Here is a 19,544-nt window from a genome sequence, read left to right on the forward strand (position 1 = left end):
AAATCGAGCAATATAAATTCATGGCTTAGACACTTGAAAATGCCAACGATGGGTGGGACTACTTGGCCCAGGGCTCTCTCTGTCTCTCTCTATATACGTATGTTTTGTTGGCCTGTGTGGAGGATGCTGTGGGGGTGGGTGGGTATATTTGGGTGCCTGGTGGTTTTTCCTATTGGGAAAATGGGAAATGAAATATTGTGAACACAAGCCGAGAAAGCGAGAAAGGGAGAGTTGAACAACAGACAGAAGAGACAAAGACAGAGACAGTGAGCAACAGACAGCGACAGAGCTAAGTTTGCCATTTCTTGGTTTTTGGCTCTAAACAATATTTTATACTTATATACCCGAAGATATTTATTAGTTTGTTGTGTGCGCTGCTCCTACCCCCTCCCCTCCCTTCCCAAGCTTCACCATCCTTCTTAAAGCCTCAAAACTGCACATTCGAACTCCTTTTTTACGATGCCGCTGGCATTTACATGCGAAATATCTTAAGTCCCTGGCCATTAAAAGTCAAACGAATGCGATAAGATCGGCGACCGTTAGTCGGCACCTTAATACCTTCGTAGTATGAAAAACCCCCTCACAAAAAATAAAGGAAAATAAACTGCTAAAGGAAGCCGCGAAAGTGGCAGAGCTGTTTCCGAATAAATTCATACATTTATTAATTACGCATGCGGTTTGACGGACTCTCGAGAATTTGAGCTGCCAAAATGGTATGTTAACCCTCAGCTGGTGGCTGTCTTTTATATGGCCTCCACCCACGCTTTGAAAGGAATTTGATTTAATGAAATATATAGAAAGGGGAAACGATCGATCAAAGCTGTACTTTAAGAAATTGATCATTAATTATGCCATAATTTATCAACAGATTTCATTTCATTTCATTTTTTAATAAAATGTCATTTTGCAGTTAATCAATCATAAGACTAACATTAATCAATAAATAAGCACAAAAAAGGTTTAAAATATTCACACATTTTAGTGACTAAAACTAACAATTTAAGCACCAAACTAACTCCTCTTAATAGCCAGCAAATATGAATGACAAAATCTATCAAAGGAACTAAACAATTAAGAAGTCGCTGTCAAATCAAAGTCATCGCAAACAAAAGCCAAGGAAAAACATAAATATTTAACCCAGTGGGGTGTGATGAATGTCTGGAGTCTGGAGTCTGGAGTCTGGCATTTATCACACACACTCTCGGCCACAAGGGTTAAGCAATTAGGGCCAGATGGTGACGCCTACACTGGCCAACCAAATCGATGACCAACTCACTCACTGACTGGGCAGGGGGGGGAAAAAAAAAGAAGCAAACACACAGATGAATGGGGAGGGAAGAAAGATGGGCCAAGACGATAGCAATGTGGAACGATGACGCGCCTGGTCAATGAACCATGTCGATGGGATTCCGATTGAGGATGAGTCGACTTGCATCTGGGCCTGACACACTTCGGTCGACTTTGGGCGCAACAAACAAACAAATAATCAAACAAACAAAACGGAGTAAACAGGCCGAAGAAGAATCCCGTCGGCCGCCAGGTCCAAGGATTCTGTCGGCCCCAAAAAAAAAAAAAAAATGCTGTCAAAGTCACAAAAGCCACCGTCGTGACGGCTCACAAAAACTGAGGAAACCGACAAAAGAATCATTCTTGAAGGGGTTCAGTGCTGTCTGCCGCCTCTCTTTAGAAGGAATAATGCTGCCTTTATAGGGTTAAGCACAGAGCACAAAAGCGAAAAGAAATGTCCAAGTAATTATTATGAATGAATTTTGTGTATCGCCTTTGTGGTGGCATTTTTTCAGGTGATAAATAAAGCTAAATTTAGCTAGAAAATAAAATTAAACTAGCCAAAGTTTAGACTTAGTTAACATTACCTTAGGACTTATCATTTTAAAATTAAACTAATTACGTATAAAGCTAAAAACAAACATAAAACAGAAAACATTTCTCCCACCAAACTACCTACTAATCCCTCAAAAACCAAGCCAAATTTAATAGCTAACCCAAATGCGAGCATCTCTGACTCTGAGGTGGAATCTGATAAGGAAGGGAAATGGAGATGTGGGTGAGTTTGAGAGTTTGGCAGTGTGGGTCACCGATGGCCCTGCCAAATCATCATCATTGACGTTCTGGGCCAAGGAGGTGTTCATTATTATACTTCAGAATCAGCCTGTTGCCTTTCTTCTTGTCCCTGCCACCTCCTCGGACATTGGACATTTTTCATCTTTAGTGCCGAAAGGCTTCACTTTTGAGTGGTCTGTGTCTTCTTCTTCTTTTTTTTCAGCGAACGCTTATCTTTGGGTATATAAAAGCCAGCGATTTGCCTTCAATGCCACAGAATCGATTATTGAAGCCAAAGTGCAACAACATGTTCCCTTCCAAGAAACTCTATGTAACGCTGAATATCAGCTTTTTGGTGATCTGCCTGCTGCTGCTCAGTCCTGTCGATGCCCGATGGACACGAAGACCAAGGCGTACCACTACGCCAAGGAGTACTACGAGTAGAACCACAGTGAATCCAGATCGTCATCAGCATTTGCATCACTGGCCACCATTGGTGGCACCACCGGCACAACCCCAAACTCAGCCACAAGTGGTTGTGGTGCAAAAGCCCAGCCATGTAGATACTAGTCCTCGGCTGATTGACAGCTACGATCAGAGATCCCTCGATGGGCAGTACGAGTTCAGGTAAGATGACTCCTGAAATGAGGAAAACTATTATTAAAATATCCAAAAATATATCACTCATCCATCAGATATCAACTGGACAATGGTAACACCCGCTATGAACGTGCCTACTGGCTGCCTGTGGGCAAGGAGCTTGTCCTGGCCAAAAAGGGATACTATTCAGTGCCCCTGCCAAATGACAAATACTCGACAGTCTTCTATACGGCCGATCATCGTGGTTACCATGTGGATATGCGTGAGTTCGGACCCCAAGTCCATTTATTTTCCCCCAAAGCCGCTAATGAATTTATCCAAAACGCAGAGACATTATCCGTGGAACAGCCGCTGTTGCCACGGAGCCTCGAAGTGCCCGTAATGGAGAGGGAAATGGGTACCGAAATGGGTACGGGTACCGGGACTAAGCGAAATTCAATAAGCGACCCGGAGCGTAACGAGCTGGATGTGGTAGTGGATGAGGATGAGAATGAGGATGTAGATGTGGATGTGGACGCAAGTGGAGCTGGCACCGAGCTGGTTCCTAATGTAAGTGCCACTGGGGGTTAGCTTTCCTCAGAATCAGGCGTGCCCTCTATATGAATGCACTGGGAAAATTATTCCAATTAATATACTGCAAGAAGTAAAAGGGGTTTTCCAATAGTTAGAACTTAAAATTTCTCCAAGGAAAGACAACATTTGAATATTCATAGTTACCACTCGGAGAAAATCCCTTCCTAGCTTAACTTGTTAGATCCAACTTAGTAGTATTATGAGATTTTATAAGAAATTTCAGTTTTGATTTCATTTTTCAACTGTGCATTTTCCCCTTTTGCTGCAGGCTGTAAACCAAGTCGAAACCGAAACCGAACCATCAACTTTGGCCAACGACATTTTGGCAACTGAAGCACCAGCCGACAGCCACGTTGTTGACGACCATCATGATGATAATGATGATGATGACGAGGATGATGATGATGATGATGGAGAAGGCGCCTCAAACTGAAAGCCCCAAACATTAGAGGACATTTCGGCATACAGAGGATGGAGATTGAAAATGGCAAGGGGGACACACACTTGGCTGACTCGCAGCTCGCTCTACTTGCTGCAAATCAAATTGAAAACAATTGTTGCAGTCACCAGTCCGACACAGTTGAGTTGGCCAGTAGTCACTATATATATATATATATATTCCAAGAAGCTGTAGCTGGGACAGCAGTTGAAGTCAACTCGACTCCACTTAACTCCATCTTCATCTTCATCTTTGGAGTTCATGGGGAATGTGTCTCAATTGCCCGCTTGACAGCTCCTTCCCCATCCCAGTCTCTGTCTTCTGTTTGCCACTCTATAAGATATATGATAGATAGATATATAAATATATATTTTTTTTTGCAATATTTAATAAAAGAAAGTAAACGTAAGACTTGAATTTCAAGTGGTTTTTGTGTCAACACTTTCTAATGAGTTGGAGAGACAAAGGGCACGTCTAACCAATCTTTAAATTTTGTAATATTTTTAAACTAAAACTTACCCCATCTTAGTTACCAGAAATTACATCATGTTTGGACACCCAAAAACGAGGTCCATTCAAGCAATTGCAAATAGTTTAGAGATGTCAAAGCCAAAGACCAAGGCACCTCCTAGCAACGTGTGTGTGTGTGATGGCCAAAAGATGAGACATTATGAGGCGGCTGACAAAAACACATTCGAGCCTCAATTTGCCAGCTGGCCGTGTTTTTTTTCTTGGTCTTTTGTGCGAGGCCTTTGGATCGTTGGCTTTGCCGCCTTTGCTGGTTTCAATTTAAATGGTTTCTGGTAAAAACGCCCCAAATTGGGTGGCCGCATTGGTGAAAAGGCGATGCCAGGAGATTTGTCGGCGGCAAATCGGTGAGCATTCATAAAACTTCTCCATCTCCATCTCCGGCCTGGGCCTGGCCCCTTCCATTTTGCCCTCGAAACTGCATGTTCTGGTAAGACTCGGCTGCTTACCTTACACCCACCCACAGTCAGGTGCACATATGCTCGTAAAATGCAGAGTGCACTTGGAAAAATAAGGTAGTAAAAAGTGCATATTCCTAAGGAAAGTTTAGCTAAAACAATGTTTGAGATGACTCATAAAAATCTATCTTGGAGATTTCTTTTAGCAAACATTCCCAAACTTATCCTTATTTTAGCTACCAAAAAAAATCCACATTTTCTTCCAGTGTCGAGTGAATCGGGACCAAGTTCTGTGGCAGGATAACTGCAGCTATTCATTTCGCTACTAATCCAATGCGGGCCTGGGATTCGGGTTGGTCCTTTTAGCCGCTTCTTTAGCCGTTCCTTTGGCCGCTCTCCCTTGTCCTTGGCCCCTTTTTGTATTTACGATTCAGCCATGCCCACGTAATGAATGGCAGGACCTTCTCCTGCTCCTCGGGCGTGTGAATGAATTGAGTGTGCAAATGGCTGAATGAATGAATGAATGAATGAATGCGGGCTGGATATGTTTTTATGGCCTTTAGTCCAACCAGATCGATGGATAGTGCCGTGATGCCGTGAGTCACGGTGTCATCACTGGCCAAAAGGCATAACCTTGCCTGCAAGTCCGCCACATTTCGCCCAGTTTCCTTTTCTTAATTTTATATGCGACGATGCCTGCATCAAAGTTTACACATTTACAACACACACACACACAAACACACACACACTGACACACCCACAACACATAGATACAATCTCAGGAGAAGCTCTATAAAACCAGGAGCCGCCATTGGGAATGAATGAAGATTGAATGGACTTTGCAGTGGATTCGCAGCTCATCCCGCCCAGAATTCGCCGAGGCACCCAAACACATTAGCATTTTCCCGACAGGCTCCGCACAATATGATGGATTACGCACCCTTACAAAAAATATATATGCTTAACAATTTCAATGGGAAAACTGAAATACAGAGAGAGAGAGAGAAATTATGTTTAAGTTTAAGTTTAAGTTTAACTTAAATATATTTTATTCTATTTTTATCTTAACTCTTTACTTATTTACTTATTTTCATAATTTTTATATTTTCTCTTAGTGTAGCTCTTAAAGCGTTGCCTATTTATAAGGTGCCATCGATGGGTCATCGATGACCCTTGTCCCGGATTACCAATGTAAATATTCACACGGACCCTTTAACCCTTAACCCTTAACCCCATCATTTGACCATTTGCCGAAATTAATTTATCTTCATGAGAGAACTCTTCAGAACTGAAAAACAAAACGCATTCGAGTCCTCGAGGGACCTGACCTGACCCATGTCCAAATCTAGTTCGGCCGCCTTATTGTAAATAAATAAATAGAAAAATAAATAAATAAATTGAGTAATGGCCATAATTGACGTGTCGCATGAAAAATTCAAAGCGCCAACACACACACACACACAAATTGAATGAGAATGAGAATGAGAATTCGTATTCGAATGCCAGCCATTGAACTTCAGCTCTGCTAACCGCACCGCCCTCCCCCCCCACAGAAAGTCTCTCGATTTCGATCCATCTAAGCCAGGCCATCCAAAATGAAGCCAAAACAGTTCAGAGTGTGTGAGTGACTGCGGCATTTTCCAGATTTATATCGGGGTTATCAAACCTCGAAGCACAATGAGACCAAGCACACCATCCCCCCGTCCCGAAAAATCAAACGGAGTTTGGCTCTAAAAAAGCGGCTAAGATATTTGTTGGTTTTTTGTAAACCGGGCACATACCATCGCCCAGATGGCTAAAAAGAAGAAAGAGGGTAGAGATAATATCTGAGGTTATACCGCAAATATTCTACACAGGAACCTGCTCTCTCTTTACTTTTTATCTATTAAAAGAGATTTTTATTTGATTTTCAAAACTTGACAAAACTTGAGAAGATCTTGCGATGTGTTTAGAGTTGTTCCTTAAAGTAAGCTTAAAGGCTCTTTAAATTTTGCTTACTTATCACACTTATTTCTCGCACTGTACCCCCAAAACACTCCCCCCAACCCACAACCTCCACTAATGTCTTTCTATTTATGCATACGGTTAGGTATTTCGTATTTCAGTTTATCAAAAACAAGACTCCATCTAATCTTGAGATTAATAATGCGGCTCTGCGTAAATTTCAATTGTGACCACAAAACGGTCAGAAGGACAGACACACACACACACCCTCACACACACACACTCATATGCTGTCCGCAAAAATGTCGATTTAATGGGGGACCTCAGCTGCAATTTCGCCAACGGTCAGCAAAAGTCCAACCAAAGAGGAGGAGGGGTTTAAAAAGGGTCGTAACCAGCCCCTTTTTATGGTTAGAATTTTATTGACTCGGATTAGATACTGGCTACTGACTACTGGCTACTCGCATCCATAAGATACACATTAGAGAGATGGAGATGGTGCCGACCTGCTGCATACGATTGCAGCGTTTCGACCAGATTTCCTGCCATATTTTCGGTAATTGAGAATTGTGAATTTCGGCCAGGCTTAGCCGCTTAATAAATTTATGCAAGCCGAGATAGAGAGATACAAATGTATCTGCCGGGAGGAGGATCTGTAGAAATTCGCTCAAGTACACTGTGAGAAAATGTTAGATATATAATTTCGCTTAAAAAATACTAAATTTAGTTATTTTCTTATGAAATATTTAAGAAACTATATTGGTAGAGATATTTTATTTAGAAATTAAGTTACTTTCCATCATATTTCCATGTTTTCTGTTAACTTTTTCAAAATTTAAAGCTTCTAAAATCCATAAAAAATATTTCTTCACTCCAAAACATCTCTCTCTTTAACTTGTTTTTAAGTTCTCTAAACAAATCTTAAATATATTCAAATTTGATCCCCGTGCATTTGCAGCAAGTTTCGTTGTTAGAGAACTCTGCTTCCCCTGCTCCCTTCTTCCTCCTATTCCCTGTATTTGTTTATCATTGCTTATTTTTATTTATATATATTTTTATTTTTATTTGTATTTTGTTTTTGTTTTTGTTTTTGCTGTTGTTGTTGTTGTTGTTTTTTGCACAGGCACTCAGCTTGCGGATTTTATAATTTATGCAAGATACCAAACAAACTCAGCTTAAGTCTTACAAATTGTTTTGAGATGCTCGGCATATCATATACAAAAAAAAAGGAGGAAAAAGCAGCAGAAATCTGTATCTGAGTTTTGAAGAGCACCGCAAAAAAAAAAATATAACCAAGAGTGGGGGAGAGGGCGGAACGTGATTTGATGGGAATTATTCCATTGCCGGCAACAGGCAGCCAGGCAGGCAGGCAGGCAGAGACTCAAAGCCGCAAAAAAGTGGGCAAAGTGCTCCAGACCAAAAGGTAGCTATTCGGGAGGAGTACGGCGGCTCGGTTTCTGGTTGAGGAGTGGAGAGTGGGGAGTGGGGAGTGGGAGGCGGAGGCGGAGGAGGAGGAAGGGCCCACAACAAGTTGTATCTCGGAGATGTCATGTCACGTAGCAGCCAGCGCTACATGGACCATTCATACAAATTTTGTTTTATAAGCCACTTTTATACGTTATTTGTGTGTAACTTTGTCCGATTCAGACGGGCTTCTTCTGCCCCGTAGTATGTTTATCTGTAGCTGTATCTTTCCCGGGCTTACTTTTCTTTTTTTTTTCGTTGGTTACGTTTGGTTTGGGCCATTTCATTGCCGACGCTGTAGATTCACTTGCCAGCAATTGCCACGGCCCATGGTACAGTGGTTGCGGACTAAGAAGTTTTCTAGTTGTGATTTTTAAGGTTATTATATAAAATTTAACTGCCTAACAATATAAAACATAGAATCCTTAAGAAATTGTGATATTTTTATGAAGGTTTTTCCACAATTTTCCTATCAATATTAAGCCTTGAGGTGTACTACTTGGAACTCCTTTCTAGTCAGATGAGAAAACCCCTTTCAATACTCCATTTTTGATTAATCTTATAACCCAATTTTTAACCCATTTACTTAACATTTACAAACCACTGTGCCGCCGCTTCGCTGCGTGCTGAAAGCTGCAGCACGTCGTCAACAGAATGTCGAGGGTCCCCACTCTGACACCTACAAAGTAAGACAAACCGAGGCACCTCCTGCTGCTCCTTGGCCATTGATGTTGCTGTGCTGTGCCTGCGTGGTAGGTGGGAAGGAGGGGGGTATAAACTGCAACCTGCCCAAAAATAACCAACGCACGGTAATGACAAACAGCGTTGTTGTCTCAACCATTTAGCATCACAGACAGCGGCACTCAGAAAAAAAAATATTTCTTTGATTCAAAATATAAAAGTTAAAGATAAAACTATAAAGATAATGTTAATCTGTGATAGATTTTTCTACTATATATAGCAGTTAAATATTAACTGACTTTAAGTTCATAGTTTTTATTTAAAAATTTCTTTCTGTGCTTTTGGCAAGACTACCAGGAATCGCTTCCTGTCACGACTGCACAGCGGCAACATCTTCCTTCTTCTCCTGTTGATTCTTTTTCGGACGCTGGCTTTGTCATCGACAGACAAAACAAATGACCTTGCTGATGAGGCATCCCAACTACACTACACCTCCCCCTTTGAGCCACTTCCTCAGTGACTACCACGGCCTCAGCTTCAGCCTCAGCCACTGCTCTTTTTTCCAGCTACACAAAACAAAAATAAGTCAAGTCAGGCCTTGCCCGTTTTTTTACACACAAAATGAAAATGTTTTTCAGTTTTTGAGGCTTGAGAATATATAGAATCATAAAGATAATCTTAGAAAAGCTCTTATTTAGATAAGAAATAATAATAAGTAATAGTATTTAACAAGATATAAATTATAATAGACAACGCTGGTAACTTTAACTTGACAAGTTCTTCGCTACGAAAATCAACAATAATAAAGATACTTTTCAGATGGTCTTATGATGATTTCTTTATTATTTTATTAATATATATAATCCGCTTACCAAATCCTATAATCCCTTAATTTTCTCCCAAGACACCTTTAACCCCTTCTTGCACATCAACAAATTTTCTGTCTCTGTTCCATTGAGCGCAACAAGTTTGGCAAACATTTTTGCACTTTTGTATTTTAATTTCTGGTGCTGAGCGAGCGTCGTCTTTTGTTCGCCTGGCCAGAATGTGAAATGAATGCTTTGTCACAGCCACAGAGATAAAATACGTTTATAAATAAATCAGTTTACGGCAGGATGAAGGAAGTGCCTGCCTGGTGTTGCCTGATGTTGCTGATGTTGCCGCTGCAGATGCTGCTGGCGTGCTGATGTTGCTGTTGCCACTTTGGCAAGTTTAGCGCGCCTTTTTGGCCCCCAAAAACAGGCTGACAGACTGACAGACTGAGAGAGTGACAAACTGACAGAGTGACTTACCGAGTGCGTGACTGACTTAGCCAGCGAGTGAGCGACTGTGACTGCGATTGTCACCGTTCTGTCACTGTGACTTGGCCATAAATCTCATCCAGATGCCACAAAAATCCATAATAAATTCATAAATGCTATCTGTTTTCGTTTTTTAAATTGATAACTTTTAATGCATTGGCATGACCTTTGAGGTGTGGCTTAAATTAATTAAATGGCGATAAGTTCGTGTCGACATATTGACAGCTGCCCCCGAGCAGCACTAACCGATAAGTTTTGCCCTGTCCCTGAGAGTCCCTGGCTCAATTGCACATCATTAACTTTGGCCGACTGACCAAGTGGCCCCCAAGCTCTCTTGCCCCTGCTCCTCCCTCCTCCCTCCTTACTCCTCCCTCAAACTGAGATCCCAAGTTCCCTGTGTTCGCTAAATCGCTGCACATTAAATGCAATTAAGAAATGATTGAAATCATAAATTAGCCCTAATTGGCCACAGGACGCTTGCCTCGTTGGCCTCCTCTTCATTCTCCTCCTTTGAGCCATACTCCTTGTCCCTGATGTTGCATCTCTGCCGCTTGGTGTAACGATGACAGGCGGCACGTATTGGCTGGCCAAATTGTAGGGTGCAAGAATCGTTGTACTCGTATTTTTAGCTACTGCCCCGGCACCGTGGTTTAAGCGGATGAAAACCACATTCCATTATAAATCGATTTCAGTTTGAATTGAGCTCTTTATGACTTATTTTCCCCTACATGATTGCATTCTAAAAATGTACTTAAGGTTTTTGAAAGCTACTTATTATTAGTTTATCCACTAATATGTATTTACCTTTACCTAAGTTCCTTTTCTGGTAAATTAACAGTCTTAGCTGTCCTCCTTCTTCTGCTCTATTTTAAACCCTTTTTGGACTACATCACACACATATATATATCAACATATTAACCACAAAAATTAAACACTTTAATAGTTAGTTAACATTATCTATTAGCTAGTAAATCACCATCACCGAACTTAGCTGAACTAAAGACAGTTTGTGGCGATTCCCTGGCCATCCATCAATTGGCTGCAAATCGATTATGTCTGCTGTATCAGTTTCCAAATGTGATTGCTTAGCTTCATGCCCTGCTGCCACCCACTATAGCCCCCTTAACCCCCCAAATGCAGCACAAAACCCCCTCTGTTAACCCATTGTGGGCAATTTGGCGGCCGTGCGAACAGCACCAAAAGCAAACACACAAAAGAGGCGCAACCAAATTGCCCAGTTAGCAACCTGTCCAGCCCCTGTACCGCCCTGTCTTAACCCCCTCTCTCTCTCTCTCTCTCTCTCTGTGTGTTAACCCATTGAGCTGGGCACACCGATAAGCATGTGTGTAAGTAGATGAAATTAAGATTTTTTTCGTATGATTAAGCGTTGAGAATTTTTGACGGCAATGGCTCAGAGAGTTGTACACTGCACTGAGGGAAAATGTGTGGAGTTTGGGAAATACAAAATATGTGCATACATAGGGCGATCTTATATATACTTTTAGAAAGATAAAAGAGGATACTTCTTACATAAAGGATCATAGATATATCCCCTTTTAAGCCCATAAAGACTGTATTGCTTTAGCAACTTCTTGAGAAAGATATTCCCCACATTTCTAGCTGTGTATTTCAGCTCTCAGTTACCCTTTCGGATATCCCGCTCAGGCTGGAAGATCTTGAGCTTCGTTTCAGTCGCTGTCGACTGCTCTGCTCGCGTCGCTGCCACCTCGACTTGGCGACTATAAAAAGCCAAAGTTACACTGTTTCCGAATTAAACTGTTAACAAAACAACACGCGACAGCACACAATATCATACCTCCAACCTCCCCATCCATTAATCTCCACACATCTTCCACATATCATCATCACGCACATCCGCTTCGAAAATGTCCACTTCCGGCCTAATCCTGATCTCCATTTTCCTACTAAGTTCGGCCCTCATTTCCGCCCAGCATATCAAGGAAAATGAAAGGGAAAAAGAAACGGAACGAAGTGTAAGATTAGTGGATCGCTTCGATAACCGATATCCCGATGGAAGCTACGAGTATCGCTTCGAATTGGATGATGGAACGACGCGTTACGAACGCGGCTATTTTGCCAAGATCAATGATGTGAAAACTCTAATGGTTGTAGGCTACTATGCTTATCGGATGACCGACGGCAGATATATCACCGTCTTCTATAATGCTGATCAGTTTGGTTATAGGCAAAATCAGTGTAAGTTTAAGTTTAAATTTATATTAGAACTTAACAAGAAATCTTAGGAGCCTAACTTAAGAACTTCAACCTTAACCCCTACACAGTAATCATGGTCTATATTGACCACAACTCACATGATTAATGTTAACGAGCTGCCCATTAACAAGGCTCCTTCAGCATTAAATTAACAAGACACGCAGACACCCACCGATTAACTAGCCCAAAGATAGCCACCTCTCAGTATCCGAATCTGGTTTATATTAAATTACATTTCGATTTTTCTTCCCGCCCACAGCGATCACGCCGCAAGTGTATCCCGACCTACCGCGTTCCATTGAGCTGCCCATGGCCAGCGAGACGATGTCCAGCTTCGGTTCCCGTACTCAAACCCAATCCTCATCCCAGTTGGAGTCCCATGGAACAACCACGACGACGACGACGTCGACAACGCCCCGAGGAGCGGGGACGGCGAATCGCAGAGGCCGCTACTGAGATCCCAGTAATTGCAAACCATCCTCATTATTATCATCGTTTCCTTCTTTTTTTTTTTGTAGTATTTTCTGTATCCCCTCGACTACTCGTATTATATTATTATTATACTTTTTTTTTTGTGTTCAATGAAATGGAATTAAAAAATAATAAAAATTTATTAAGGCAAAGCAGAGAAAATTATGAATTTATTATTGAAGATGTTTCGAGTTGTTTGTAGCTGTTTTTTGGCTTTTTTATGGACCACGCCCCTCTGCCTCCCCTTGTTTGTTGTTGTTTTTGTCTTTTGGTTGGTAAGATTTCGCGATTTTTTCGAAAGTCGCCGACAATTTGGCCATAAATTTACCAGAAAGCGTTTCGGGCAATAAAACATACAAGTGCAGGGCAACCCCTCGCCACCCTGGGGTTCATATATATATATATATATATATATATATATATATATATCTGACCATATTTTTGCATTTTTAACACATTTTTGGCGAGGTTCTCGGGCCGAGGGCAATTAAGAAACGAAAACGAAACCAAACCAAAAACACAGAAAGAAAAATCAAATTAAAAATTAAAAATTTAAAAAATTAATTAATATATAGCTAGTTCTTCTTGTTCATAAAAAGATAATCTGGGCAGCCATGATATTGGATTAAGTACAAAGTCATAAGAAGTTAAAAATACAAATAACCATAAAAAGAGAATAACAATTTCGTTTACAACTTTTGGCTGTTAAAGAAGGAAATGTGTTTATAATTTCAAAGAGTTGCCTTTAATCAGCGAATAAAAAAGAAATTGGGCGTGGGAAACTTTGGATTTCAATAAAAGTGATTAAAACTGTTAACTTTGATTAATATTTGTTTATAAAATATGTAGTAAAATCTCCTTTTTATAGCATTTAATAGCAAACTTTTCTTCCACTGCAGGAACAAAGTGAAATGAAATGGAAGGCTGCGAAAAGGAATGAAATGGAAGTGGAATCCGAAGCTCGCAGCTCGCAGCTCACAGCTCAGAGCTCTCGAGAGTGTGTGAAGGTTCATCATAAATTTATTAAGTGCCGACAGGATACCTGGGAAACGAGTTCAACGCTCGGCTCGACTGGCAGGCTGACTTGCAGAATTAATCCAACTGGCACCTTTTTTTTTCGGGCCAACCGACCGACTATTAAGCCATAAAACATAAAAGGCCATTAAAAATCATCTTGAGATCGGATTGCAATGTACCAGCTTAATTGCAGGCCCTCAAAAATAAAGCATGATTTGTGTGCTCATAAAACTGAAATTGATTTCAAATCAGATTAACTCAAGTGTTGCATAAGAACAACGATTAAAAAACCCAAAAAATATCAAAAAGTTAGCAAGAAAGACAATGAATGCCTTAAATCGGAGAATATTTTGCTAATGAAAGAATAAAATTGGATTAAAAAAAAGAGGAAATTGCAGAAGCTCAAGCTTTTGGCTGCAATGAAAGGAATACTTGGCTCGCGGTTTTGGTAAGCCAAAGAAAAGACGGTTGGAAAAAGGGGGGGCTGAGAACTTGGGTGGAAATGGTTAAAATAGAAGGCGGTGGTGGGGCAGGTGGCTTGCGTGGCCTTCGTGGCCTTCGACACTTGACTCGATGGCTTGCCACTGTTCGCATTAAGAAGCTCAGCTCAAGATAGAAATCCAAAGAAAAAAAAGGACCACAAAACTTGGGAAAAATAAAAATGAAAAGAGGAAAATCAGAGGGGTTAGTAAATAACTAGATGCTCTCGGTTAGAGGTAAATATATATCTGTATTTTATAAGAATTTTTGATATAATTCAAAGGAAAATTTAAAGAAGATTTGTACGAAAAAAAACTGTTTTTACGTTGAAGAAGCTTTGATTTGTTTGAGAAAACTTCTTAAAACTTAGAAAAAGGCTTTTTTGGATATATTTTAATAATAGAAACTTCTGCGACATACAAAACTAAACCCACCTAAAGAGAGTACAAGGCAATCTCCTTCTAAACCAAGTAACTTAATCCCATTTGAATTCCTGTAAACTTCAAGTGACTTTACTTAGAATCCCCAGTAATTAGAGTCTTTCCCTTCCAGCATTACTGCAGCGGCGATTGCTCAGTTTGTGAATTATTGTACGAGAAAAACACAATAAAACCAACTTTCCGAGAAGTACTTAAAGCGCCTTTGCAGTTCAACACGAACCGGCAATCTGCCTGGAAATCCGCACCAGAACTCCCAGGACTTTTCGACTTTTCGACTTTTCTTCCAACGAACAACGAACAACGAACGGACACATGTAGCTGGGAGTCGTTAAAATTATCAATGAAACTTTACAAATCTTCTCATCCTGGGCAGAAAGGAGGGCAGAAAAAAGTAGTGAATTGTGGGCCAAGGGGCAATGGAATGGAAAATGCGAAAGGAATAAAGCCAAAGTTAAGTTGCAACTTTGTTAACTTTGACGCTTATTAAAGAGATGAACAATCCACCCAACTTAGTAATGGAAAAAAAGTAAAGCAAAAAAAAGGGGGGAAAAACGAGCAGAAGAATTTCTTCAACAACTTTGATTCGATTAAAGACTTTAAAACAAAATTTCAAAACCCCTTTTTCGTCATCATTTCAATGTCAATGCCATATATATTTCCCTCACTGATTTTCCATTAAATTCACATCACTCGAAAAATCTTAAATGCCTTTCACTTTGTTTTTTCCTGCTTGGGCTGAAATATAATCAAAAGGCAATAAATATTGCAAATGTGACAAAGCAGGCAAAGTTTAACTAGGACATGGGCCCACCTTCTTCTCTGGTCCTCCCCCCGCCCCCTGTCGTTCCCCAGGAAACGGCTACAAAATGTTTGCATGCTGCGGTAACAGCAACAAACAGCGAAAACAGCGACAAAAAATATATGTAAACCAAAGCCAAAGGATGAAGAATAAACAGAGGTGGAAAGGACATCAAAAAATGAGCAAGGACCAACATTAACTTGGCCTAGCCAAAGCGGAGAATACCCTTAAATAAAGTTACTAATTTACAGATTATTCGGTGATCGATGGAGTCTTCTATACATTTTTAAGGACTTAACTAGACTGTTTTGTTAACATTTTAAAATAAAGATTAAAAAACACTATAATAATAATTTTAAAAATCATTAAATATAAGAAGAAACTGTACTTCCGAAACCAAAACCCCTGCTAGACATTGATTACCTTCCATTTTTAGAGGGTATAAAAAAAGGGATAAGCATTGTGGCACACCCGTTGAGAGGGCGGGCGGCGGCGGCGGTGGCGGCTAAAAAGGATGGCGAAAAAAATTAAATATAAAATGCAAAAATGGCTTTTAAGCAGCGCGAATGTCGCGTTTAGCGGGGTGAGTACATACCCCCTTCACCCGCCAGGTGTCCCAAAAGGGCACGGGACACATGGCAGGTGTGTGCCAGGACCGGGCGAGTGGGCAGGATGTGCTAAAAGGACATTGCTGTTGTTTGCCAGTGGGTGCCCGTGGCATGCCGGGTGATGTGTGCAGTTCATCAGCGACCGCAGCAAAAGGCAGGCGGATTCTGCAAACACACCAAAAAAAAAATAAAATAAGGACAAACCGGACACAGGACACGCGGCGTCCTGCCAGTTAACCATCAGAAAAAGCTAAAATGAAAACAGAAGAAGAAAAAAGAAAGCACAACCAAAACGAGGAAACGAAATTATCATAGGGCTGGCTTAGCGGAGTCAAATGAACCAGAAAAGGGTTCATTAAAAACGAAAATGTGGCCAAGAAAAACTCCCTAATCAAAAGTATTTTCCATTGCTGGAAAACACATAACGAGCCTGACAAATGCAATGCAATCATTTGGCAAAGAGAAAGGAAAACCCATTTTCCAGAACATCCTGCATCCCTGAGGCAATTATGAAGTGCAAGCAAATTGCATTTCTTCGTGGGAATTTGCCTTTTTCTTTTTTTTGTTACTTTACACCTCTAATGAAATTGCCAGGCACAAGTTGTCCCCAAAGATCCTGTCTCCACTCTAACTAACTCCCTTCACCTCCTTTCCCGCACTCCTTTGTTTATGCAAGCGGAAATTCATTATTTTAACATGCGCGCCGCAAATTATGCTATGAACTTCGTCGTCCAACCTCGCACAATTCTACATTTTTTACATTTTTTTTCCCCATTTAGCTTTAGTAAGTGGAATTACCTTATTGGACCGGATTAAATTCATCAGGCATTGAGGGCGAATTTCTGACAGGGAATTAACATTCCAAATTGAATTCGTGTTCGCCGGTTTATGGTTGCTTATTTTGGGGTATTATGGGCTAGTTGGATGGTAGAGAAAATGTGGTTTATAGAAGGTTTCCTATAAATACAGACTTGCTAAGCTTACATTTAAAGCAACTACTTAACTTTACTAACTTACTTAAAGTTATTAACATACTAGTACTTCTACTGCTTAAGTATAGCTCCCCCTTTCTTATTTTAAAACTAATATAATACACCATCATATCATTAAATACCATTAATCGATCACTTAACCTGCCACTTAATTAACCCACAAATGCCCTTATAAATATTCAAAAAAAAACGCCACAAATTCCTGCTTGTCAACATAATTAAGAGAGGTACTCATTAAACCCAATTCGTACAAGCAATTTCAAGAATATATTAAATAAAGATTCGCCAATTATTTTCGCTTTAGCCGAAAGCAAAAAAAAAAAAATGGTTATCAAAAAAAACCGGCGAAGAGAATTTGCCAGCCGCAAAACAACTGTGGAATTTATTTAAATTTTTAACGAAAATCCACTAAGAGTATATATTGCGAGCGAGCAACCCGAATATCCAGGTTAGTCGTAGCTTAATAATATATACATATATTGATGACGTTCCCACAAAAAACATTTCAAATAAAAATGCACACTTTTTACCGCACCAACAGGCAGTTTTTTGTCAACTCGTCTTTTTGTTTTAAAATGAACACGAAGCTATTTGTTAATTCAATGAATTTATTCGATGGAAAGGGTAGGGCATGGGCCTCCACGTCTGGAAGTGAGTCCTCGAATCCGGAACATAGCCAGATCCATGTTCCATGGCCATCCGCAGCACACATTGATAAACACATTACAAGATATTTTGCATATTTCATGGATTTCGAGCCGAAGGAATGACCATCCATATATCCATATATCCATATATATATCTACCATACATATATGTAGTATACATGGCATAAAGTCAGCTCGTGTTAAAATCTGCTTTTATGATTAATTGCCGTGGCGCTGGAAAATAAACCACGACAAGGAAGGCGGCGACTTGCTGCATTTCAATTTGTATTTTCACAGCCATTTTCATTGCTCGACCGCTTTTCCGGGCCTTTTTCCATTTCGCACATTCACACTTTTGGCTTTTTCGGTTTTTATGTTTCGGTTGCCATGATGTAATGTTGCATTCGGTTGATTTAAGCCCTGATCCTTGTGTAATCGTCCGTTAATTATTTCTTCCATTAAAAACCTTCCAAATTGCAGGAAAATTTATAAATAATTTGGGTTTAATTTTAGTTTTGAGTTCAGTCACTTTTAAATCATTTTTTAATGGTCACAATATCAATATTGTTTTTATTTTTTGGGTGTTTAAACATTTGCTGTTTCCCCAATTTAACTCCACTTTCTTCTGCCTTTCGAAAAGTTGTTGTTGTTTTGGTTCTTCTGGAAATTGGCGCGTTTATCTTGCATTATTTTGCGCACATTCGCTTCGCATAACTTTCGGCCTCTGTTGCAGTCACTGTTTCTGCCTCAACTTAAACTCACTCTGCTTGAAATGCAGTGAGAGAAATGCATAGATTACTTAAAATATACATTTATACATGGCTTGGCAACTTTGTTTAGAGTTGTGAAGGTAATGAAAGCTAAAGCAAAGCAAATGCTTTCCGTTTAAAAATCCAACATTAAGTTACATCAAAAAGTAAGCATTAATTTAATGTTTTTTAAACCAAATTATCAGCATATTAAGCCAGTAAATATCAGTTAAAAAACCACAAGCTGTGACATAGTTTTATGTCTTAAAAATATAAAAATAAAACCAAAATCAAAAGTCCAACCATTAGTTAGACATTTCACCCAATTAAACTGGTTTCTTTCTGTGCTCCTGGGACTTTCGCCATTGCTTCCGTTTCCTTTTGCCCGGAAGAAAGCAAGGGGATGGAATGGCCAAAGGGGGCTATGGAAATGGCAGAGAACGAAGGACGAGAGAGACGAAAGGACGAACTGCAACTGGCATTTTTGGCGTTCCCGGCACGCGCTCACTAATTTTATTCCTTAATAAAAACTACAGGCAGAGGCACACAAACTGTGCTGCAAGGAGAACGAAAAAGAATGAAAGAAAAGAAAAGGAAAGAGAAAGCACGTAGCGTCCTTGCAATCGCCCACCCTCTCCTACCCCCCAACCCCGGGGGGATAGCTATCTCGCTCATTGGCCGCATTGCGATGGAGCTACCTTTTGGCGAGGTTCGCTATCAAACTAGCAAAGTTCATTAAAGTGATAATTACAAAGGCCGTAAAAGGAACGACGAGGCCAAGACGACACGGAACGGATATACGAGCTGGAAACTGAAAAATAAACCCCAAACGAAACAAGAACCTGAAGAAGAAAAAGAAGAAGAATGGGGGAAATGGAAGCGGGAAAGCGGGAAAGCCCCAAGCTATTTAACCCCTTGCGGACCAACTTTAATAGTTAGCTCATTATTCGCAGGTATTTTCTGGGATGATATCAATTAAGTGCTAAAACTGAAATAAATAAGAAAAATGGTTTTAAGTTTGATGTTTAAAATTAAGTGGAAAATATAAGACTAAGTTTAAGTTTTATATTTTAAAAAAAGTTCAAAAGGAACTTGCAAATATAAAATATTATTAAAA

General features: G+C 40.1%; 2 protein-coding genes across 2 annotated transcripts; both read left to right on the top strand.

Annotated features, from left to right (window-relative positions):
- The first annotated feature begins 2,349 nt into the window (after nucleotides 1-2,349).
- Nucleotides 2,350-3,952, top strand: LOC108118386 (endocuticle structural glycoprotein SgAbd-1). The gene is made up of 4 exons (XM_017231061.1): nucleotides 2,350-2,688; nucleotides 2,757-2,923; nucleotides 2,990-3,210; nucleotides 3,503-3,952. Exons 1-4 carry the CDS (start codon nucleotides 2,369-2,371, stop codon nucleotides 3,665-3,667), a joined length of 873 nt encoding a protein of 290 aa, XP_017086550.1. The 5' UTR covers nucleotides 2,350-2,368; the 3' UTR covers nucleotides 3,668-3,952.
- Nucleotides 3,953-11,767: 7,815 nt separating this feature from the next.
- LOC108118388 lies at nucleotides 11,768-12,751 on the top strand. The gene is made up of 2 exons (XM_017231062.1): nucleotides 11,768-12,206; nucleotides 12,484-12,751. The coding sequence occupies exons 1-2, from the start codon at nucleotides 11,876-11,878 to the stop codon at nucleotides 12,678-12,680; spliced, it is 528 nt and encodes a 175-aa protein (XP_017086551.1). The 5' UTR covers nucleotides 11,768-11,875; the 3' UTR covers nucleotides 12,681-12,751.
- Nucleotides 12,752-19,544: the final 6,793 nt, after the last annotated feature.

This window comes from Drosophila eugracilis, unplaced genomic scaffold (genome assembly GCF_018153835.1).
Source record: "Drosophila eugracilis isolate 14026-0451.02 unplaced genomic scaffold, ASM1815383v1 contig_124, whole genome shotgun sequence".
Taxonomy (NCBI): Eukaryota; Metazoa; Arthropoda; class Insecta; order Diptera; family Drosophilidae; genus Drosophila; species Drosophila eugracilis.